We start from the raw sequence: 21,303 nt of genomic DNA, 5'->3' as shown, positions 1-21,303 counted from the left end.
GCTCCTGTAAAATATGAGGAGAAACAGCATTTCAGCAGGGCTTTATTGACTTCATTCCTTCCAGGATGTCAAGATGCTTTCTGTGGAAGTTCTGCAGTCAGCAAGCCTTTCCTTCTCTCTTCCTTCATCTTGTATTCAGCAAAAAAATAAGAACATTATTTCTGTATTATGCTAAGTGTAAGAACCCAGCTTCAAATGAATACCTTGTATATTTCCATTGATGTGACATTTAAGAAAAGGCAAAAATATAGGAACAGAGGACCATTAAGCAGTTGCCTAGGGTTGGAGGGAGGGGAGTCTGAACACACAGGGGCAGTTTGAAGGTATTATGTGGGATGTTAAAATTGTTCTTTTTCTTGTCTGCAGGACTTGTTACAAGAATCTGTGCATGCATACACACTCACAGAAATGTACATACTCCCCAAATAGAATTTTACTGTATTGAAAGAACTGACTTAAAAATTACTTGAGTGACTATTTTGTACCAATACAACAATAAGATTCTACTTGTTATAAAGATGCTGGTATTCAGCATCTCATCTACAGACATCACCAGCACCATTATGACATCCATCATCAGAGCATTATTATTTCCAGTGTCATGACAACATTGTTACTTCCAGGCCACCTAGGCTCTCTAAGCTGCTTACCTAAATAATACAGCTCAAACTACAGCAATTCATGGCTGCTGTGGAGCATCCACTCTTCCCATGTCCTTGATTGTCATCTCCTTTCTCTAGCGTTAGGGGCCACTATTTTAAAATCCATAATTAGAAAGATACATAAATAGTAAGATATTTTTTCTCCTACATCAAAAAGGTATGACTCATCATCAATTATTTTCCTTTCATTATTCTTTCCTTAAAATAATAGTGATAAATGGTAAGGAATTTTCATTATTTGCTCATTTTTGAAACAAGGTTTGCCTCATTGCTGGATATCAATGATGCCATGACGTAAAGGAGTCTAAAGTTAACTGACACAGATTGCTCCTTCCTTTGTTCTCTCTGGTTTCCTTCCCTTTTGCCATTTTCAAGTTGTTAATAAAGGCTGGGGGTGGCATTTTATTTTTGAGCGTGCACTGTTGAAACAGAGTGTTGTCCGCAACTCATTGTCAACATCAGAGAGAAAAGACTTCCCACTTGAGGTTACTGGGGATCCAGACATCCATCCACAGGCCTCTCTAATGCTCTCCTCGAAACCCCTTCCTGAAGCAAGCCATTTCTATTTGGCTGTGTTTCTAGGAATGGAAGGGTCCATGCCATTTCTCCCTTGATACTTGTAAGTCCTGTGTTAGTAGCAAATACCTAAGGAAAACAACAGGGAAAGAACCATCCTCTCATGAAGTGTCTTGGGATCTCTCACCAAGGATCTCTGGGCATTTGCCATATTGGCTCTTAGTGCTAAATATTTGCATCTCTACCCTTGAGAACAGTAAGCTCCTACCTCTTCTTACCTGTGTTCTATCCCCTGTTATCTTACCCTTCAGTGACTCCATTTATCCCCCTCTATCAAAGACAGTTTCTCTTAAAGGTTTCTGACCTCTATTTTCCAGTTTCCTAGTCTCAGACATTGACTGAGCCGCTATAAGATTTCTCTTTGCTTACATTTCCCATCTTGCATTGGTGGAAAGTGAACCTCATTTTTCTTCCAGATCCTCAGTCATACTTTCCAAAGGAAGCATCTTTGATGATTTCTTGGATATCCTTCCAGAGTTTTCCCTGTATATGCCTGCTGTATACACACAGATAAATCCCACTTATGAATAGAAACATATTCTCCATATTGTCCTATGCCTTGAATTTCCCTTAACATACTTACTGATCTTAATATTTCAAAATAACAATCTTTTTAATAGCAGCATAATTGGCACATACCATAACTTACTAATCAGATATTTATTTACTGAATTTAAGTTGTTTAAGTTGTTTGCTTTTTAATGATGTTGTTATCATACACTATGCTTCAGTGAACATTTTTGCGCTTGTATTTTTGCAGACTGATGCAAATATAATAGTTGAAAAAAATTGAAGTGGAATTAACTGCTGGGTTAACACTTTTTCTTGGTTCTTCATCACAGATTTCATTAAATTGCCTTCCCAAAATGTGGTATCAACTTATATTCCTAGCAGAGGATGTGAAAGCTCCTGATTCAAATACTGCATCAAGCCCATGTCTTATCAAACTGTTAATTCTTCACTTCTCTGTTTTTTTTTTCAAGTCTGTAAATGGTAAATTTCATTATTTATTTAACTTGTTTCATTTAAGTATTAGTAATAGTAATGATCCCATGGTTTCAGTTACCCCCAGCCAAACCTGCTTTCCAACTTTCAGTTACCAATGATAACTAGAAATATCAAATACTGGGAATATTAAATGTAAAATTCTAGATATGGACAATTTATAAATTTTAGATAAATCGTATAATTGTTCTATTTTATTCGTTATTGTTTGTCTCTTGTACCTAATTCAAAATTAAACTTTCCCCATAGTTATGTATGTACAGGAAAAAAATGAGGTATATATTGGGTTATGTTCTATCCACCGTTTCAAGTATTCACTGGGAGTTTTGGAACATATCCACTTTAGATCATGGGGACTACTAGGTAAGTGAGATCCACATCCTTAGGTATGATTTTGGTGATTTCTTTTTCTGGGAACCATATTTTTGCCCATTCTAGGATTGAGATTTTGACACTGGGTCTTTAGAAAACTGATCAAGTGGTGGGGGTGTGAGCTCTTTTCTGCCTCCTCGAGCCCTAAAACGACCCACCACCATTTCTGCTCTTATAACCGATTTCCAGGACAGGAGCAAGGGTCACTTTCAGGTAAAGCTAGACACTTCTCCACTTCCACCAGAAATTTGGCAAAGGATCTCCCTACTATCAGATTCCCCAGGCTTAAGGAGGGAAACTGTCCTTGCATCACCCCCAACCAACTATCCAGAGCAAGTCAGGGGAGGCCCTCCCATCTCCACTGCATCTAGCTGTCATGTCCTCTCCCTACTTCTTCTCCTCCCCCTCCCACAGGATGAGCTTTCATTTGGTCTGGCAGAGGCAATGGAAACCTAATTCAGTCGATTCATTTTGCAGCCACCAGTTTGTTGAACCAACAGGACTTGTGACGTTATCTAAACACAGATTTGCTTTTATTTCCTCCGTCTCTTTAAACTTTATTCTGCGTTGGTGATCTCCACCAGGATAAACATTCTGGAAGGGCTTTGTGTTTCAGGGTTTCTCTTTTGTAATTATCCCACAGTCACTTTCGGTCATACATGCCATCATTTTGTGATAGTTAAAACCCCACCTGACTCAGACCTCATTCTCCTCCCTGTCCCCAGTTGCTTCAGCAAAGAAGGTGGAGCACTATGGGGTCCTGCAGCCCTGCCCTCCCCCTTGCCTCCTCCATGGCTCCTCATGCTCTTCACCCATAAGAGCATATGCTCTGGCAGGAAGAAGATGCCAGGGGCACCTCGGCTGGGCAGTTTCACACTCTCAGGAGCTGACGCTTGTTTCCAACTGGCCTTCCAAGATGTCCTCCTTCTGAGGCTCTTCCACAATACCCCTAAACCCCTTCCTTGCCTCCAGAGGATGCAACTCTGCTCCAGGTGGTCTCCGACCACCTTTCCCAGGTCTTGTACCTTCTCACCCTGTGCCACCCATGGCAAGCCCTGCCTACCTTCCATCCCTGGGGGAACAGTTGTGCACCATAGCAGCAGGTGGGTCCGCCTGCAGCAGACCCAACCCAGAAGGAGCCCCTGTGTTCTCTCCTTTAAAATCTTCCAGGTGGGAGTATGGCAACCACCGTGTTCTGCTTTGGTTGTCTCTGAGGTCTTGGGCACTGTGTCTCCAACAACCCCAAACAGAATCCAGAAATCCCTATCCAGCCAAGCTTGAGGAGAGAGGACAGTGTCAAATATAAATAAACATGGGCTCTAGTTAAAGTGGGATAAACAGGTGTGGGGTTCAGGGCAGGCTATGCCAAAATACGGTACTCAGCATTTGAGCAGAAGCAGGAAGGACTCTCTGGCCTCCTCCTACTTTTCTCCCTGGAATACTCTGATCTTCCTCCCATGATAAGACCCTCATTGGAAAGATGCCTTCCTACAGCAGAGGAAAGAAACATCTTAAACTCTAAAGAATTACAGATAGCAGGAAGAATCTGAACAAAGAGGCTGGGCCAGTTTCCCTCAGTTTATCACCCTCAGAAAATATTCCCCTCTGCTCATACTTGACACCTATCAACTTCTTCATATTTAGCATCAACACACACAATTTCTCTATTTCTCTGGGCCTCCATTTCCACAGGTCTCAGTTGAAAACAAGCCCTTGCTCAATTGGCCACAACTTTCTGCTAGGAATTTTCTAAAAGATTTACAATTATAATATATATCTCTTTGCATCTCAGAAGCATCACTCAAGGACCAAAGAGCCATTCCCAAGAGTATAATTGTCAAAAGAATGAACCAGCCCAGGTACCTGTCAACAGATGAATGGATTGAAAAAAAAATGTGACATAGATGCACAGTGGAAGTTTTACACATCTATAAAGAAGAATAAAATTGGGTCATTTGCAGGAAAATGGACGGAATTGGAAAATATCATGCTAAGTGAATAAGCCAGACTCAGACAGACAAGGGTAGTGTGTTCATTCTCATATATGGAAGCTAGAGAGAAAAGGCGGGGGGATTTCGTGAAAGTATAGAAGGGAGATCAGTAGAGGATGGGGCGGTAGAAGGAAGGTGGGGAGGGCAAGGGAAGGGGTGGAACTGGGGACTGAAACTGGCCAAATTATGTTATTGCATGTACAGATATATCACAATGAATCCTGCCATTTGTATAATTATAATGCATTGAGAGAGAGAGAGAAAGAGAGAGAGAGAGAGAGAGAGAGAGAGAGAGAGAGAGAGAGAGAGAGAGAGAGAGCTCTGTGTCCCAGACTTCACAGGACAGAATCCTAACTTTGATAACTGCCAGTCAACAAACAGATGCCATAATCTCATGTGCATTGCACTTTTTACTTCTGACACTGAGTCCCTGTACACTCACTCCCACTAAAACACCCAAATCAGAATGGAGTTAAGCTCTTTTCCCTACTGGTAAGCATTTTAAAATAATTTCTTCATTCCCAATTATTATATATGATCTTTTACAGGACACTTCCTGGAAGCACCTTAAATTTTTATGTAAGGATGACCCTAAGCTAATGAAACTAAAAATCTAAGACCAGTAGTGGAACATTAGATTCAGGACTGGGAGCTTCATAGACTAGACCATGAAATTACAATATAGTACTAAAAGAGTAAAAACCTTGAAATATGCCAACCGTGTCCAATCAAGACCTGAGACATTATCAAACTCATTAACTCCAAAAACCCTTAAAACCCCTCTTCACTGGGCAATCTGGGAGACAGATTTGAGCTTGCTTCCTGTCTCCTTGTCAGGTAACCTTCAGTAAAGGTCTTTCTGCAAAATTCAGCGTTAAGAGTGTCAGCTCCCATGTGTGTCAGGCAACCAGCCCTTGCTCAGTATAACTGTGACATATAAAATTTACATTAAATTAATTTACATGTTTTTTTTCTTATTAATGTGTCTTTGTTATAGGTGCCTCAGCCCTGATCCTAGTGATGAGAAGAAAAGATATGTCTTTTCCTCTACCCAGTTTCTTACTCAGGAACTTCTGCAGCAAGGAGTCCATTTCAATTTTAGGGGTGACAGGCATTTGTTTTAAAGGAAAATGAGGGAGTAAGGATTGGGAGCAATCAGGATCTGGAGCAGAGTCAGGGGAGGGGAAATTACAAACAGCAGGTAAGAATACTGTTCACAGGCCAAAGGGGCAGGACATCTTGTCCACTGACTGGCATTTATGGAAGTTAGGGTTTTTACCTCTCAAAGAGAAAGGGATTCTATTTCAAAGGAATGGCTTTCAAGTCCTTCTCAGACACATCCCTGGGTTATAGGACATACACTTCTTAAAGGGACAGAGGACAGATTTACAATTATCAGCTTTCTTTAGTGGAATGCTCTATGAAAGGGAGGTCAGGGGCCCATGGTCAAGTGTTGACTGGAACAAAAGGCAAATTCCTTTGGGAAACCTTGACCTTTCCCAGGCAGGAATTCAAAGGAGGGCTGGGTCATCCCAGAGGCACAACCTTAGGCTGCAAGAAACCATGGTAGAGTTCCATGAAGTCTCTGCAGGTTTGGGGGAATTCCTTTGAAAGTTTTTGCTTTCCTAGCAGACAATGGAGACGGTATGGTGTAGAGCACAGCCTGCTCCAATACCTTTTTCTTTCTAATCTCTACTCCCTAAAATCATACACATCAAGACAATTCATGCCACAATGACATCATAACTACCATAACAACAGATCCTTCCCACCATTTTTCAAGTGCAGTAACAGGTGTTCTGATCCATATCACACAAAATATGTGTGGCTTCATTTTTCTTTTTCCATATGGATGCTTGATAAGTGTGTATACAGAGCCTCAGAAAGCATGTACCCTTTGAGACTAAATTACTTCTTGATAAAGTGGAAATGAGAAGGAGTATTAACTGTTTTATGCTCCTGGGAGAGCACTATTTAATAATAAATTCCCCAACTGTCCAATCACAGAGGATTTGGGAAAAGTGGGAGGCAGATGTAGTTGCTAAGAAAACTGGAGCCTGCTGCTGACATTCAGTACCTGGAGGTCAGAAATGGGGACTTCCTACAGAATCATCCCACACTACCAAGAAGTATCTAATCCAAAATGCCAATTGTGCCATGTGTTAAATTCTGATTTAGTGAAATGCATTAATCCTGTATTAGGATTTTTAGTTGTAAGCAACAGAGCCAACTTTAGCAAGTTTAAGTGGAAAGGGAACTGATTAAAAGGCATGGTGGTGGCGCATGCCTGTAATCCCAGCAGCTTGGGAGGCTGAGACAGGGGGACCTTGAGTTCAAAGCCAGTCTCAGCAAAAGGTGAGATGCTAAGCAACTTAGTGAGACCCTGTCTCTAAATAAAATACAAAAAAAGGACTGGGGATGTGGCTCAGTGGTCGAGTGCCCCTGAGTTCAATCCCCAGTACCCCCACCCCACCAAAGAAAAGATATTCGGTAGCTCTTGGAATTCTCAGAAGGTGAAGAGAATCAAGATGAGTGGGCCAGCGGCAGAAGCAAGGCCCCATTACACTCCCCAGAGGGACCCTGCTGCCATTGCCTACCAAGGGCATGTATATTCCAAAAGGACCTTTGCCACTATTGCTCCTGAGAGGTAGATCTCTCTCTACCATCCTCACCAGAAAAGAGACTCCATGCAGGGTTTCCTGTTCTTGTTAGAACCTAGGTCCCACATCTTAGCTTCAGTGACCTAGAAGGCTGAGACGGTGAGTTCCAGGCTGCCACACTGGGGTTTCTATCCTGGGGAAATAGGGCTCACGTGGTAGGTAGGTGCATAAACAAAGGAAATGTGCTCAAAGAGATGCTGGGCAGTCACTAAGTGTGACAAATGTACACTAAACCTTCAAAAGTCCTTGTCATATGCCTCTCCCTAAAGATACTTTCCAAGCATGGACCTGATAAAAACAGCTTCCAAATTTGTCTTCCAGAATCTTAAAAAGATATGCCGAGTCTCTCCCTACTGTTGCATATTTGTGCTATTTTTCTACCTCAATTATCATATTAGATATTCTTTGGACTGATGCATATGTATTATTTCCTGGCCACTATAATTTCTGTCCAACTATAAAGATTCTTAATTTCTTTGTGTTCTTGCTTCCTACAATTTTATATATCCCATATGAGTGTATTCAAAAAGATTTTTTTTAATTATGGAGAAGATAAAATATGTGTAGTTGAAAAAAAATCAGTGAAGAAATTACAGTGCCTTTTGGTTCAAAGATAACATAGAGATATTGTGCCCCCGTGGTTTGGGGTAGGAACTGTGGGGAGTAATTGAGTGTGCTATACTACTTAGTAATATGATTACTAAAGAACAAAAGCTGCATACGCCATATCTGCTTAAGTTGGCAGGACAACAAGCAGAACTGTCAGTTTCCTAAAATGAGTCCAAAAATGTAACATAAATTTATAGTACAGTGTCATATAGTAGCTTTTCAGGAATAATTTAAATCATTATAGGAAAAGCAACATTGGTTTACTGGAAATAATGAATTGATTTCTCAGTTTTATTGTTTCTACCTTAGATGCTATAACAGAATGTCTTGGCCTTGCTATAACAGAATGTCTTGGCCTTCCAATAAGTGACTAATGATAGGATATGTAGAGAAATAAATATTGCAGTTTTCATTTTGAAATCATCCCAATTACCTGAATCTATCAGTTACGTTTAATGGGTACCAGTAAGTGGCTCTGTGCACATAACACTGCAGACGATAATAGTGCCTGCCTTCAGAAGCTCTCAAATTACCTTATAAATGAGCCTTATTATCCCCAAAACAGTTATCCAAGAAAGAAGGTCTGTAGCTTGTATCACAATTTTAAATTCACTGACTCTGAGTGAATTGCTGTAATATTCATTTTTACTGTGAATGAAAAAATCTTGAGGTTTGTTTTGTTAGCATGTGTCCTGCTATCAAATTCACGTAGGGACATGGAAAGTATTTTGGTTTTAAGTGTGCTGGGTTTATTTCTTTTTTAGATGAATTCTATCAAACTGCAAAAACTATGTATTCAAGAATGCACCTATGCTTTTTTTCAAGAAAAAATTATTATAGGTGATATTTGAAAGTGCTGAAAACAAAGAGCGACAGAGGGTTATCCATTTATCAATATGTATTTGGAGACACTATAAGTTTGTTTTCTTTGATTATATAATAAAGTAAATTATTGTTACAGAACATGGTAGCTGGTTTATGCATCCATAACTGAGTGTACAGAGGGGCAAACCCATCTTATTGATCAGAGTCCTGAAATGATGCTTAGAACATAAAGTCAAGTTGCTTTCATTACCTCTTTCCTGAAACATGGGGTGACTGGGAGGTGCCACACTTGGGAGTTTGAAGTAAATAATTTGAATCTTAAGTATGCTTCAGATATAACTCTAGTACAGGTTGAATATCGCTAACCCCAAACTTTGAAATCTTAAATATTCCAAAATCCAATATTGGGGGCAGGGTCTGGCATGACACCATTAAGTGGAAAATTCCATATCTGACTTCATGTGATAGGTTGTAGTTAAAATGTGGGCACACTAAAAACTGCATAATTACCTTCAAACTATATAAATAAGGTCTGTATGAAACAAATGAATTTCATGGGTCCTCTACCTAAGATATCTCAAATATTCCAAAGTCTAAAAAAATTCAAAATCTCAAACACTTCTTATCCTAAGCATTTCAGATAACAGATACAAACCTGTATATCTCAAGGGCCTCTAGTTAGTCTATGCTGAGGACTGATACAATCTAAGATTGTATAAACGGGCCCAAGTTAAAAGCCAACAAAATCTTGTTCTGCTATTGAAAATACTACTTTGCATAACCCTTATTCACATACAATCTGCTATTTTTCTAGTGACTGATCCCCCAGAATGTTGGAATCTGGCTATAAATGCGAATAGGTGCCACTGGGCTTTCACTGTATAAACTGACAACCAAACAAGTGAAACAGAATGTAAAGTCTTCTGGAAGTTTAAGCCTCTATTTCCAGTAGATGGGAGAGTGTGGCCCAATCTAGGTGGCTGCACACAATGTAGCATGAGTGGTACTGTGGCATAGTCACAAAGAATGCTAATCTAGGATTGCTAAAATCACCTGAGCAACCTTCTCCAAAGTATACATTGGGAAGTGAGGCTCAAGAACATGAACTGGTTTGCTCTAGATCATAGCCAGTGATAGACTCAGTGGTGGAAGCTACAGTCCCCACCTCCTGTCCCTGGTCAGCACTGTCACCAGCCATGCAGCCTCCCTGTCAAAAGAAAAGACTGTATCATATACAGGATCATTTGAGGACAACATGCTCTGGCTGTATGACCTAAAGAGCAATTATTCTATCCCTCTTATTCATGGGAATAATGTCATCTTGAACATGTCAGATCCCATACTTAGATTTTGCATTAATGTCATATTAGGTTTTAAAAATGAAAAATGAAGAAATTTTATTTTATACCTTCCATTGTTTTTATAAGCCTGCTTAAATGGATACTTCATTGATAAGGATTAGAATCCTTTATCCTCAAATCACATCAGCTGAACACTCTCATAGTGTTCACAGAAATTCAGATCTGTGTGGGAGCTTGTTTAGTCAAAAGAAAGTGACTTTCCCTTTGTTACACATTCTTAATTTGTGATATATATGGTACTTGGTGAAGAGGGAAGTGATATGTTGTAGAAAGTGTCAGCTTTGAAGTAGAATAGATTCAAAATTAAATTTAGCCATACTTTTTATTAGCTTTATGATGATGGGCCATCGAACCATGTAGAGCCCCCATTTTCTAATATGAAAAAAGCATTAATTACTTCCTAATAGGATCAGTGAGGATTCAACCATGTGCCCAAATCACCTGACACACAATCTTAGCCTTAGTGGATATTTAACAAGTGGAAAATAGGATTCTCAGCTAAAGTCACAGTAAGACATGGAATCCAGATTAAAAGTGAATACCCTTTCTTAGCCCTTAAGCTTTTCAGATGGACTGGAATAAGATGTTTAAAGATGGATGCTGAGAAGAGCTCTCTCTCCTGAAATACTGTTCACCAGGTTATGAGAGGATGAAAGTAGCACTGGGACATCTGGATTATCATTTGTGTCCAGATCCCTAACAACAGCATGGCCTTGGATAAGAACCTCAACTTCTTCCAGTGTGCTTTCTCATTTGAAACACAATGCAAGCTAAAAATATCTTTGTTTTCTACCTAAGGGCTACTTAAGAAGGCCAAGAAGGGCCTCAATCACTGAAAAAAGGTCCAGGGCACACAGCTCAGCTCCCTCTGCCCGGGGTGGGTCTAGTCCTTTTGTCTTTGCTATCGATGTCACTTCGGTGATACATGGTTAATTGTTCATAGGACACTATTTAGATTTTATTTGAATTTAATGTTCTGTTGTTAATTCTCTGTGAAGCTGACTTACTTGAAATGGTTTAAAAGTCTAGAGTCGATGGTGCTTTGACAACTGTGCTCTTTTATCATGAAGATAAGAACATACAGTGAACAAACACTGAAACTATCAGAGCTCCTATTCCTGATTTCAGTGAACCAGCACAGACCCAACAACTTCCAAGAGTAAGAAAAAGAAAGGAAAGCAACAAGGGAAAACAATACATTTATTAAGAGGCATGAAAATGCATAAACTCACTTATAAATAAATGTAATATAATTTATCCAGTGAAAAAATAGCTAAAATCCATGAGCAAACTGGATTTTATATTTGAATGATTACATATTTGATCTCCAATCATTTCTCCTTCTATCATGATCTATGAGTAGCAGCAATTTTACAATGACTATAGAAAAAAAGCTGTTACCAATAATCATATGGGGAGAAATTTTTCAAGAATGCTCTTTAAAATTGAACCAGTGCAAACAAATTCAAATTATAAGGGATGTGATAAGACCTGGGGCTTATCTTCAAAAAAGTAGAAAATAAAATCTGAAACATTCATTCATTAAGAAATGACAAAGCAAATTACATTTTGATCAGTGAAAAATAATACATATGGGTATTATAAAACATTTTAACCAGTGATTACAATTACTATATTTATAAATGTTCATTCAAGTACTATTAATGTTCAATAAACATTCAAATTTTCATTAAAAGTAACACTAAATGTAGACAGCTGGACAATGCTTCTTTTGATTTAATATCATGTCAACAGGAAGCAAGTGACCCTTAAAATACTGTTGTTGGTTTTGTTTTTTTCTGTAAATGATTTTTTCACAGTCTGTATTTTTTTTGTCTGCAAAGACCAAGAAACATCTCACAACAGCTAATTAGGAAGTCATTTCTATAAAGTGACTCAATATTACAGAAACAATTATTCTAAAACACAAGTTGAGCTCAAAAAATAACAGGGCAAAATTGGTTTTCTTTGGCAAGAAATTCCTTACCAAATGTTGGTTCACTGTTGTATAGAACCTATCAGAATACTTTGGTATTTACCAAAGAGATATTTAAGAAGCTGAAAAGATTTCATAACTATGTTATCATGATAACAACAAAAAGCTTATGTCAAAGTCGCGCTGAATTCAACATGATTTGCTTGATTACTATTGTCAATAAGTCTTCCTTCAAAAAGCTCCCTCCTAATTTTGGCCTGAGTCTCAGGCTTTAATAAAAGTTTCTTTATCTGTTGCACCTTGGCCTTGAGACCCATCCTTTCTCGATGTAAAGCTTCATTAATTAAGTCTTGAATTCCAACAGGTTTCTTGCCTAAGGGAAAAAAAATTATATAATACATTTAAAGTACAAATGTCAATGAAATACATTAAATATGGCATATTGACTTATCAAAATAAGGTTAAAAACCCTTTGAAATGTTGCCCACATTTTATAGAAAAGGTTTCATTTGCCGAAAATATATCATTTACATGAAACATAATTTACTGTAAAGAAAGATCACTACCCAATGACAGCACACTGAGAACAACATAAAACATTATGGATTAACTACACAGATGATAATCTCAACAGTGATGAATTTAAATTTAGCACTTGATAGCTGTGTGTGAGTTTTGGCCTCAGATAAATTAGTCAAATGTCCTACACAATATAAATGGCAGTGTTCCATTTATGGCAAGACCTCTCCTGCAGCTTCTAAGTCCAGGAGGCGTGATCCAAAGTCCCCCCTCCCTTGTGCCTGGCTGAGGGCAAGTGAAACTTGGGCCATCTTTCTTCCAGAAATTAATTTCCCCTGCTAGTGCCAGCATTCCATTTCTCTTCTGTTGTTTCAGAAATGCAAAGGCATCTATCATGAAAGCTTTGGGCAACCTCCATGGATTGGATAAGAGATGCTTAAAAAGCACATTGCAAGTCAGTCCGGAGCCTTGGCAGAGGGGAGCAGGATGCTTTTCACAGAGCAGCAGGAATCTGCTGGGGTCTCATTTCCTGTTGTTATCACTGTCATTGCCATTCCGCTCAGCCTCTTCGATTTTCACAGAGCTCCCTTCCCCGAGCTGCTTTTTGTTCTGTGTCTCTTCCAGATACTGCTGCACAGCCTTGAGCACCGCGTTCTCCACCAGCCTCTTACTGAGCCTTACCAGTTCAGCATCATCCGGCTCCCCTCCGTCCTTTTCACCTACATTCCACAACAGAGAAGAGAGGTCACTGAGCTCATATTACCATAGCAACTCAGCCATGCAGGGGCCAGCTAGTTCAGCTAGTTAAAAAGAGCAAGTGTCCTTCAATCTGGTAAATTAGGTCTATAAATCCAAGAACAGTGGGTTGTCTTTTCATATGGTATTTGCAGAAGTAGGAACCTGACTATTCCTGAAAATTTCAGGTTAAAAGGAAATTCATTAGCTCCAGCCTAGAAACGCCAACTAGCAATGCTGCTAGTTTCCCATTTCTACGCAGAATGTTTGTTCTCTCCTCCAAAGCTAACTCCTACTACTGAAGTGCATCTGCCCACCACCTAGAGCCTCAGACATGTGAATTTACCTCCTTCTCTCTCTCCAATGCCAGCTCTGAGATCATCAAGACTTCCCTATCATCTCATTGCTTGGGATCACTAATTTTAAAATGCTTATCCTGTAGATTGGTTGTTAAACTCTCAGCACTCCCCTAAAGACAAAAGCAGTTATTACCACTAGAAACTGATTGAAAATAAGCAAATATAACTAATAATTTTCTTTTAAATCTCAGTGCTATTACTGCAATTTGAGAAACAAAAAGTTCTTCAAATAAGAGTTAGGAGTATGATGGCAAATTATTAGATGCTACTATCTTATGGTTATTTTAATTCCCTACTAGTGATAATCCAGGTTTAAGAATTCCACCCTTCATCTTACTATAAAAGAACTAGTTACCTTCTATTCTCATGCTACACGCTGCCCAGTCACTCTCTTTCTCTTTTGCTTTTACTGAGGAACAAAGGGCTCTTTCCCCAGGCCTATTTAGCACCCTATCTTCTTCCACTAAGGTGTGAGCCCAGGAAGGCAGATGGCTAGAAGCAAAGAAGTTATCAGAATGTTCACACATTAAGCTCAGCTCAATTTTTGGAAAGTCCCATGAGCTCCAGAAGGCAAAACCAGTGTTGCTCTTACATATTCAGGCCAAGAACAGGCAGATAACAAAGGATATGAGCTGGAAGGTGGGCATTATTTTCTATCTTCAGTGTAACAGGAATTGAAGAACAAAAACAGATATGCAAAAGGTAAGATTGGGCCCCATCACTCCTTCAGAGCCCTATCATTTTTCTGTAATGTACATTCAAGACCAATTCTACTTATAACTGCCCCATCCTTCCTGGAGTCATCCCAAGAAGAAGAGTAGATGGGTTAAGACCCTTCATCTAGAGACACTAACAGAAGGAAGCCTTAGAGACTGACTTCCCTTTAAATGTGAAAATATGACATCTAAGACCGATGATCAAAGGTCTAAGACAAAACATTTTCAGTGCAAAATATGTTTAGAATTGAGTAAGCTTCAACTTGGTGATAACTGCATAGAATCTACTAAATATAAATATGCCAGGATATTTGAAATGAAAGACAAACAAATTCACTACTGGTATGACTTTTGGGTACAAGTTTAAGTTCAGATTGTTTTTACCAGTAAGAATGAATGAGTACACTGAAAAACACTTAAAAGATTTTTATTTCAATCTTAAACACAGTGTTTATACTACATAGACGGTATCTCCTAGTACGTTACCTGCAATTTATTTGTATAATGGCTCTTCAATTCTAAAATGAAAGTCAGGCTGCAAACGAATACTACTTAAATAACCTTCAAAACACTATAAATGACTCTACACTTGCCACCCTATTTGAGCTCTGTGCCTAGGTCAGAGATTATGTGTTTGAGGGCTGTTCCAGAACCTACTCAGCTTTCTCATTGGTAATTTGAGTCTAATGAGTAAGTCAATCTCCAAGATCCCTCTCAGGTCTCATTTCTATCAGTCCACGCTAAAAGATTTGAAATACAAAAATCTACCCACAAAATGCTGATTTTCTAACTGTCCTATTTTTGTTTATGCTTTTACTATTACCCAAGTCAATCAAATTCAAAACACTTTCCTTTCCCTCATCAACTCAATTAATTACTGAGCCTTGTCAATATGTGCTTCATGATTTCTCCTTTTTCAATGTATCTAATATAATACCTCTAGATATATATAATTCTTCTAAAATATCAGTTTTACTCTTCATTCAACAGGGAAACAAGCTTGCCTCCCAGGACTTTCCAAACTTAACAGCTCACTACTGCTGCACTTCTACGGTCAGCCTCCAACTTATCTGTGGTTGCCTCCACAACATTCCCTATTTTTAGAAAGCCCTCCCTTTCTCTCACATATCCATGAGCCTTTCCTCCCCAACTGGAAATGATGCTCCTCCCCTGGATTCCAACAACTCTATCCACAAGCAATGGACACTACATGTCCATTTGGTCATTCAATCAACCAGTGTCTGTCAGAGACCTGTAATTTTCTTAGAATTCTTCCAGCCTACAAAGATAGATCAGGGACAAAGCAACACTCCACTGGCTTTCTTTCCTTGATTCCTTTACAGATTATGAATATTATTTACTGATGTATTTATTAAAAAACTATTGATTCAGCATCTGCTCTGGTAAAGACATAGCCTTGAGTATAGAAACCATGTCTCAGGTGTCACAGTTATCTTCCCTTCTGCTAAAATATGGCAGTTTATTAATTGCAATACAAGCTCAAAAAATATGTTAGTCAAGGGAATTGACTGAAATCCTTAAAAGCTGCAGCAACATTTTAAAATGTTATCATTTTCCTAAAAAAAGCATACTAGCCATAAATTTAAATTTAATATTAAGTTTAAAACAAGAGAAGAGAATTCCAGAATGAGTCATATACCCATATGAAAAATCTACATCTACTTTGCTTGGTGAGCCTGGTAAATAAGACAAAAATTTTGACCTATGGGACAAATATTCATTACCTACAATAACTAACTAAGTAACTAACTAATTAAAAAATAAAACAAATATACAAATGAATCATCCAGGTCCATCCTGGACTCCAGTCCTCCTTACAGTGTCTGCAATCCATCCTCAGGCTGTTAACATTGGTGCACGAGACAGCCCAAAGCAAGGCTCATCGCAGAGCCCTGCAAGAACACAGTGCATCCTCATTCCTGTAAGAATGCATGTGTTCTCACTCTTAGCAAACTTAATTCAACTTAATTTAAGAAATGAATTTTTAAAAATAGACCTCATGAAAATAGAAAGGAGACCAGTAGGAGTTGAAGAAGGGGATCAGACGAGGGAGGCAAGGAGGGAAAAGGGGAGCTCACTGGGGAATGAAATTGATCAAATGATATTTTGTGCATATCACAATGAATCCCGTGGTCACATATAATCATAATATATATCAATTTTACAAAGAGGCATTTTAAGATAAAGTTCTGCTGTGTTTTTCTTCTTTACTACTTGAATAAGGGTATCTGCCTCTCACAGTGACCTCTAAGACGAATGACTACGTTCATTTTAACTGAAGCCTAGTTAGCAATGGCAGCTCAACATGCTGCTGCAACACACAAACTATCTTTTTTTTTTTTCTTGGTACCAGGGATTGAATCCAGGGCACTCTATCACTGAACCACATCCCCAGCCACCTCTCCTTACCCACCTTTTTAAAAATTTTATTTAGAGACGGGGGTCTCGCTTATGTTGCTTTGTGCCTCTCTAAGTTGCTATGACTGGCTTTGAACTTGTGATCCTCCTGCTTCAGCCTCCTAAGCCACTGGGATCACAGGTATGTGCCACATGCCTGGCTTCACAAAAACTACCTTGAGATATTCCAACAAATATTCCCAAAGCATCAGACTCTTGATTAAAAATATCCTTTCTAGGCCTATGTGATTTACTTAACATTATATCTACCTAAAATAGCAGACTAACCTTTGTCTTTGACATGTTATTTTAGAAATCTCCTGAAAATATCCTTGATCAATTTTAGGAGAATATAAAAAATTTAAAAGAAAAGCAATAAAAAATAAATCTTTAAAGCCCACCAAGTACAGTACTGTACTGAAAGGAACACACTTAAGAAACTTTTCAGCAAACTTCAAGTAAGCAAGTAAGTAACTCTCCATTAACATTAACATTAACCCTCGATTTGGACCTATGAGTTTGCTTTTGTTTATATTACCTGACATTTCTAATACCAATTCATGCAAGGATACAGTTTATTCTTGTGGTCATAAAAATAAAATAAGTGAACTCCTTAGTGGTAACAAGAATATTTTATACCTACTAGAATAATTTAAGATCAACATTAATGTGACTCAGTTAGTCTTATGTGTGAGTTGACCCAACAGTAGCTGATGTCAACATGAAGGATCCCAGAAACCTTTACCATCCCCTACCCATCACCAGTATCTAGGTGACTATTTGTCCTAACTGAATAAGTCATGCTCATTTGTTTTTTAAAAAGGATCAAAGAAAATATTCTTTAGAATAAAATGTAAGACATGGAGGGTACAATCACATTAAAATGAGAGGATTCAAATATTAAAACATTAAATGTTGTCACTTGAACACATCCCAACTATTAAAAACCTTATTTGGGGAAAATGAGAACTTCTTCATGCCCCAGGGGCTGCATCCAGTGCATCTATGGCTTCACCCCACCACAAAATGAATATACCATAAATGCTATGAGTATTGTTTGGATTGCCATGATAAAATAAGGAAGAAGGAAAGCCAAGAGATACATAAATGTTCAAAAAAGGCAAAAACAAACAAACAAATAAAAAAGACTGGTCTGAAGGCTAAGCTCTACCAAAAGCAGCTCCATGATGAGAAAATGCAAATGAAAAAGAGCAAGATGCCTGAAGAAAAAAAACAGCAAGCAAAAGAATGTGAAAAGGCCCCACCCACAGCAGTACCTGGCTATCTGCTGGACACAGAGTCCCAAGCTAAGGCACTCTCCAAGATGGTCAAACAAAACAAAAACTGAAGGCAGGAAAATGGAAAGTCTTTCTGCCCATTGCTCTTGCCCAGGGGGAAACAGAGGTATTAAAAGTTATTGAGACAGAAAAGAAAAAAAGATGGCATGGGACCAGAATGGTTATAAAGTCCTCTATGTTGGAGATAAAACCACATAAATATGAAAGATTTATTAGGCCAATGAGCCTATGTTTCAGTAAGGCCATCCTGAACTGAACGCCACCTCTGGCCTGCCAATACATCCCCACCATTTACAATTGTGGGTATTATTACCAAAGGCACTGTCATTGAGGTGAACATGAGTATTAGGCTTCTGACACAAGGAGGCAGGATTACTTGGGGAAAATATGTCCAGGTTATCAACAATCCTGAAAATAATGGATGCATAAATGTATCCTTACTGACTCCGTTACAGGATAAGAGCCTGCCACAGAGCTGAGGCAGCCAAGACAGTCCTTTCTTACTGCTTCTTGCATCACACCAGAAAGATTTCAGATATGTTACACAGAGTAGCAGGCATGAGTTTATTAGAGCATGAGTTTGTTAGAAGGCACAGGGAAAAGGAAACAGGACACTCTCAAGGGAGAAGAGTGTTTCCACTCAGAGAGGAAGACAACACACCCCTCCTGTCCTTCAATTTTATTGGAGGGTTCCAGGGAAGTTTCCAAAGAGTTCCACCCAGGTTCACCTCTTGACTTTTGACTGACAGTGGGATTGTATCAAAATTCCAAGTCTCCACTGCACATGGTAAAGGCTCAGGGCAACTCTAGGTCACTTTGGCCTATGCTGATCAGTTTTAATTGGAACCTGTTCTTACAGATTTTATTCTTAAGAGAAATTATCTTTATCTTTGTGAGTTCTGAAACTTTGTCTGTGTAAGGGTTACAAAAGTGTCCCCCCTCCAGCAACCCACATAACTTGTATTTTTATCAGCATTTGGGGCCTGCATTTCTCCTGTAGATAACAAGTTATTTGCTGAGAAATGTATACATTCTATTGACTTAAGTCAGGCAGGGCTGCAGGTAAATTGTTTTCTTAAAAGAAATATTGTGGGAGTCAACCCAGTGTATAGAATTATCCCCTTAACCTCATGTTCCCATCTCTCATCTCTGTTATCTATAAGTTTGACGACAGTTTCATACAAATGACTCAATAAATCATGGACAACTATAAAATAATCAGGAAAACCACCATTACTATAACATTTTTAAATACTACCAAATAGCCTTACATATCTACAATCCTCAAGAGAACTATTTATTAAGTTGTAAAATATGTTAATGGTAAGATAAAATCAAAACCTTACTTGGTATCTGGATGAAGGCTTCCTCTGTATCTTCCCCTCACTCGCACAACTTTGTATTTCCTGTTCTAGAAACATGAGTATGTCTTCCTTGAAAGAGGAATTTTCTTTTTAAAATGTGATCATCTTTTCAATGAGAACTCAGTGGCAGAGAGCTTCCCAGCACGCAAGAGGCCCTGGGTTCAATACCCAGGACCACAAAACACAAAAGAAGAAACACTACACACAGATCTATAGGTTATTCAAAGAGGTAGGGTGGCACTCAGCTTCCTTGTGCTCTACCTGCAACTAATCTGTGCTGAAGGACAGGTCAGGAATCATCCTTGAGTGCACACTAAACTGACACTGTCCTTGAACCCAAACCTACCAAAAGTATTAGCCATGCCCAAGGAAAATGCTCCTATAAAGTCCCCTGCCCTTCTTGCCAAATACTAAAATTCACCCCAACACACTCTAGAAAGTTTTAGAATTAAAATTCTAAAACCACATTTTACAATATAAACTTCAAAAGGGAAGAAACCATGTCTTTTAAGTTTCATACTGGCCTCAGTAGCAAGGAGTAAACAAAAAAAGGATGATGCTATATGTACAAAAGAACAGCCCCGAGTTCTGCAGACTGCTGAACTAAATGTCCCTCCATCCACCCCCACCCTCAACATTTTTAAGTTGGAAAGCAGTTATCAAGAGCCATCTCAAAGGAAACAAAGGGGAGATGAGATCCCCACAGACATGTGACCTGCAGTCTGAGTGAACTAGGGTGGACCAGGCCGCCTCAGTCAAAGCTGTCACAATGACAAAGGGCTATGAACCCTCCATTCCTCTGTTAACACACTAGTGCTGCCACATCTAGAATTTCCACTTCCTTCCATCATTTCCAAAGCCGGCCCCATTCTACACATCTTGTATGAATTCCCCAAACCTATAAGTGATACACTCAAGATTGTGGTTCATGTGATTATATCAAAGAGGGACAAGCCATAGCTGCTGTCTGATTACTTTTAAACAACATCCCTGAGAACTCTCTTACTTCCACATCTCATTTTCATGTAACAGTCCCTCACAAACAGTTTTTTCCTCAGTCTGTAACATCAATTCTGAATTTGTATTGTTATCTACATTGCTCCCTATATACTTTCTACTTCAGTTCTGTCATTTCTTATTAGAAAGCTTGGAAAATACTGATGAGGAAGTGACAAAATTCCTAATATATGTGGAAGGAGGAAAAACCATGACAGAAAAATGAGTTTGAAACTCAATTCTGATGTTTTCTATCTGTACCAACCTTGTCTACAACTTCTCCAAAGGTAAGGTTGATTATCATGGGGAATACAATCACCTTGCACTGATGTTGCATGAAGTAATGATAATGCAGAGAAAGTACCTACCATTGTACCTAGAACACAGCAGGTACTCTAAATTAGATAATTATTTTATTATTACATTTTACATGTGAGATATAATTAAGTCTGAGTTCAACTTATTTTAATAAGACTATACCCAATATCTGCTAAATAATTCATCTTTCATTTAGTCAAGAAATAGATTCATAGGTACCTAAACTATCTGTCACTACTAAGTATTTAACAAAATGAATTATGTATAGTCTCTGACTGCATAAAATGATGACCAATAAATCATGATTGCAAAACATCAGGTTAAGTGCTATAATAAAATATGTTCAAGGTTCAATGGGGTAACAAGGTAGGTTTCACAGAGCAGATATTTCGGTTTAGCGAGTAAGAATTTTCAGCCATGAAACAGGAATAAGGAGGAATGAAGAAATTTTCCAGGCATAAAAAGAAAAAAAAAAGTGTTATAGTTTGGATCCTAAATATCACTCAAAGACCATTTGTTAAATTAGTACTGGTTCCCAGTCCATGCAACATTGAGAGGCTGTGCAACTTTTAAGATTTGGGTC

General features: G+C 38.6%; 1 protein-coding gene and 1 pseudogene across 6 annotated transcripts in view; one reads left to right on the top strand and one right to left on the bottom strand.

Moving 5' to 3' along the window:
- Window positions 1-11,244: 11,244 nt before the first annotated feature.
- Window positions 11,245-21,303, bottom strand: part of Akap7 (A-kinase anchoring protein 7) — a 132,539-nt gene continuing 122,480 nt past the window's right edge. For 5 of the 6 annotated variants that reach the window (XM_046449506.2, XM_046449521.2, XM_058581287.1 and 2 more), the window contains one exon: window positions 12,228-13,235. In XM_046449506.2, the coding sequence (XP_046305462.1) occupies window positions 13,039-13,235 (197 nt within the window). In that variant the 3' untranslated portion in view covers window positions 12,228-13,038. Of the gene's footprint in view, window positions 13,236-21,303 lie in introns of all 6 variants that reach the window. The other variant, XM_046449512.2, reaches the window with a different exon arrangement.
- LOC124095633 (ribosome biogenesis protein NSA2 homolog) lies at window positions 16,125-18,521 on the top strand (annotated as a pseudogene).

This window comes from Marmota monax, unplaced genomic scaffold, assembly GCF_021218885.2.
Source record: "Marmota monax isolate L192 unplaced genomic scaffold, Marmota_monax_Labrador192_F-V1.1 WCK01_AAM20220418_F8-fsc00030, whole genome shotgun sequence".
Classification (NCBI taxonomy): domain Eukaryota; kingdom Metazoa; phylum Chordata; class Mammalia; order Rodentia; family Sciuridae; genus Marmota; species Marmota monax.
The sequence above is the reverse complement of the archived record's forward strand: the minus strand, read 5'-3'. Positions and strand labels throughout refer to the sequence as shown.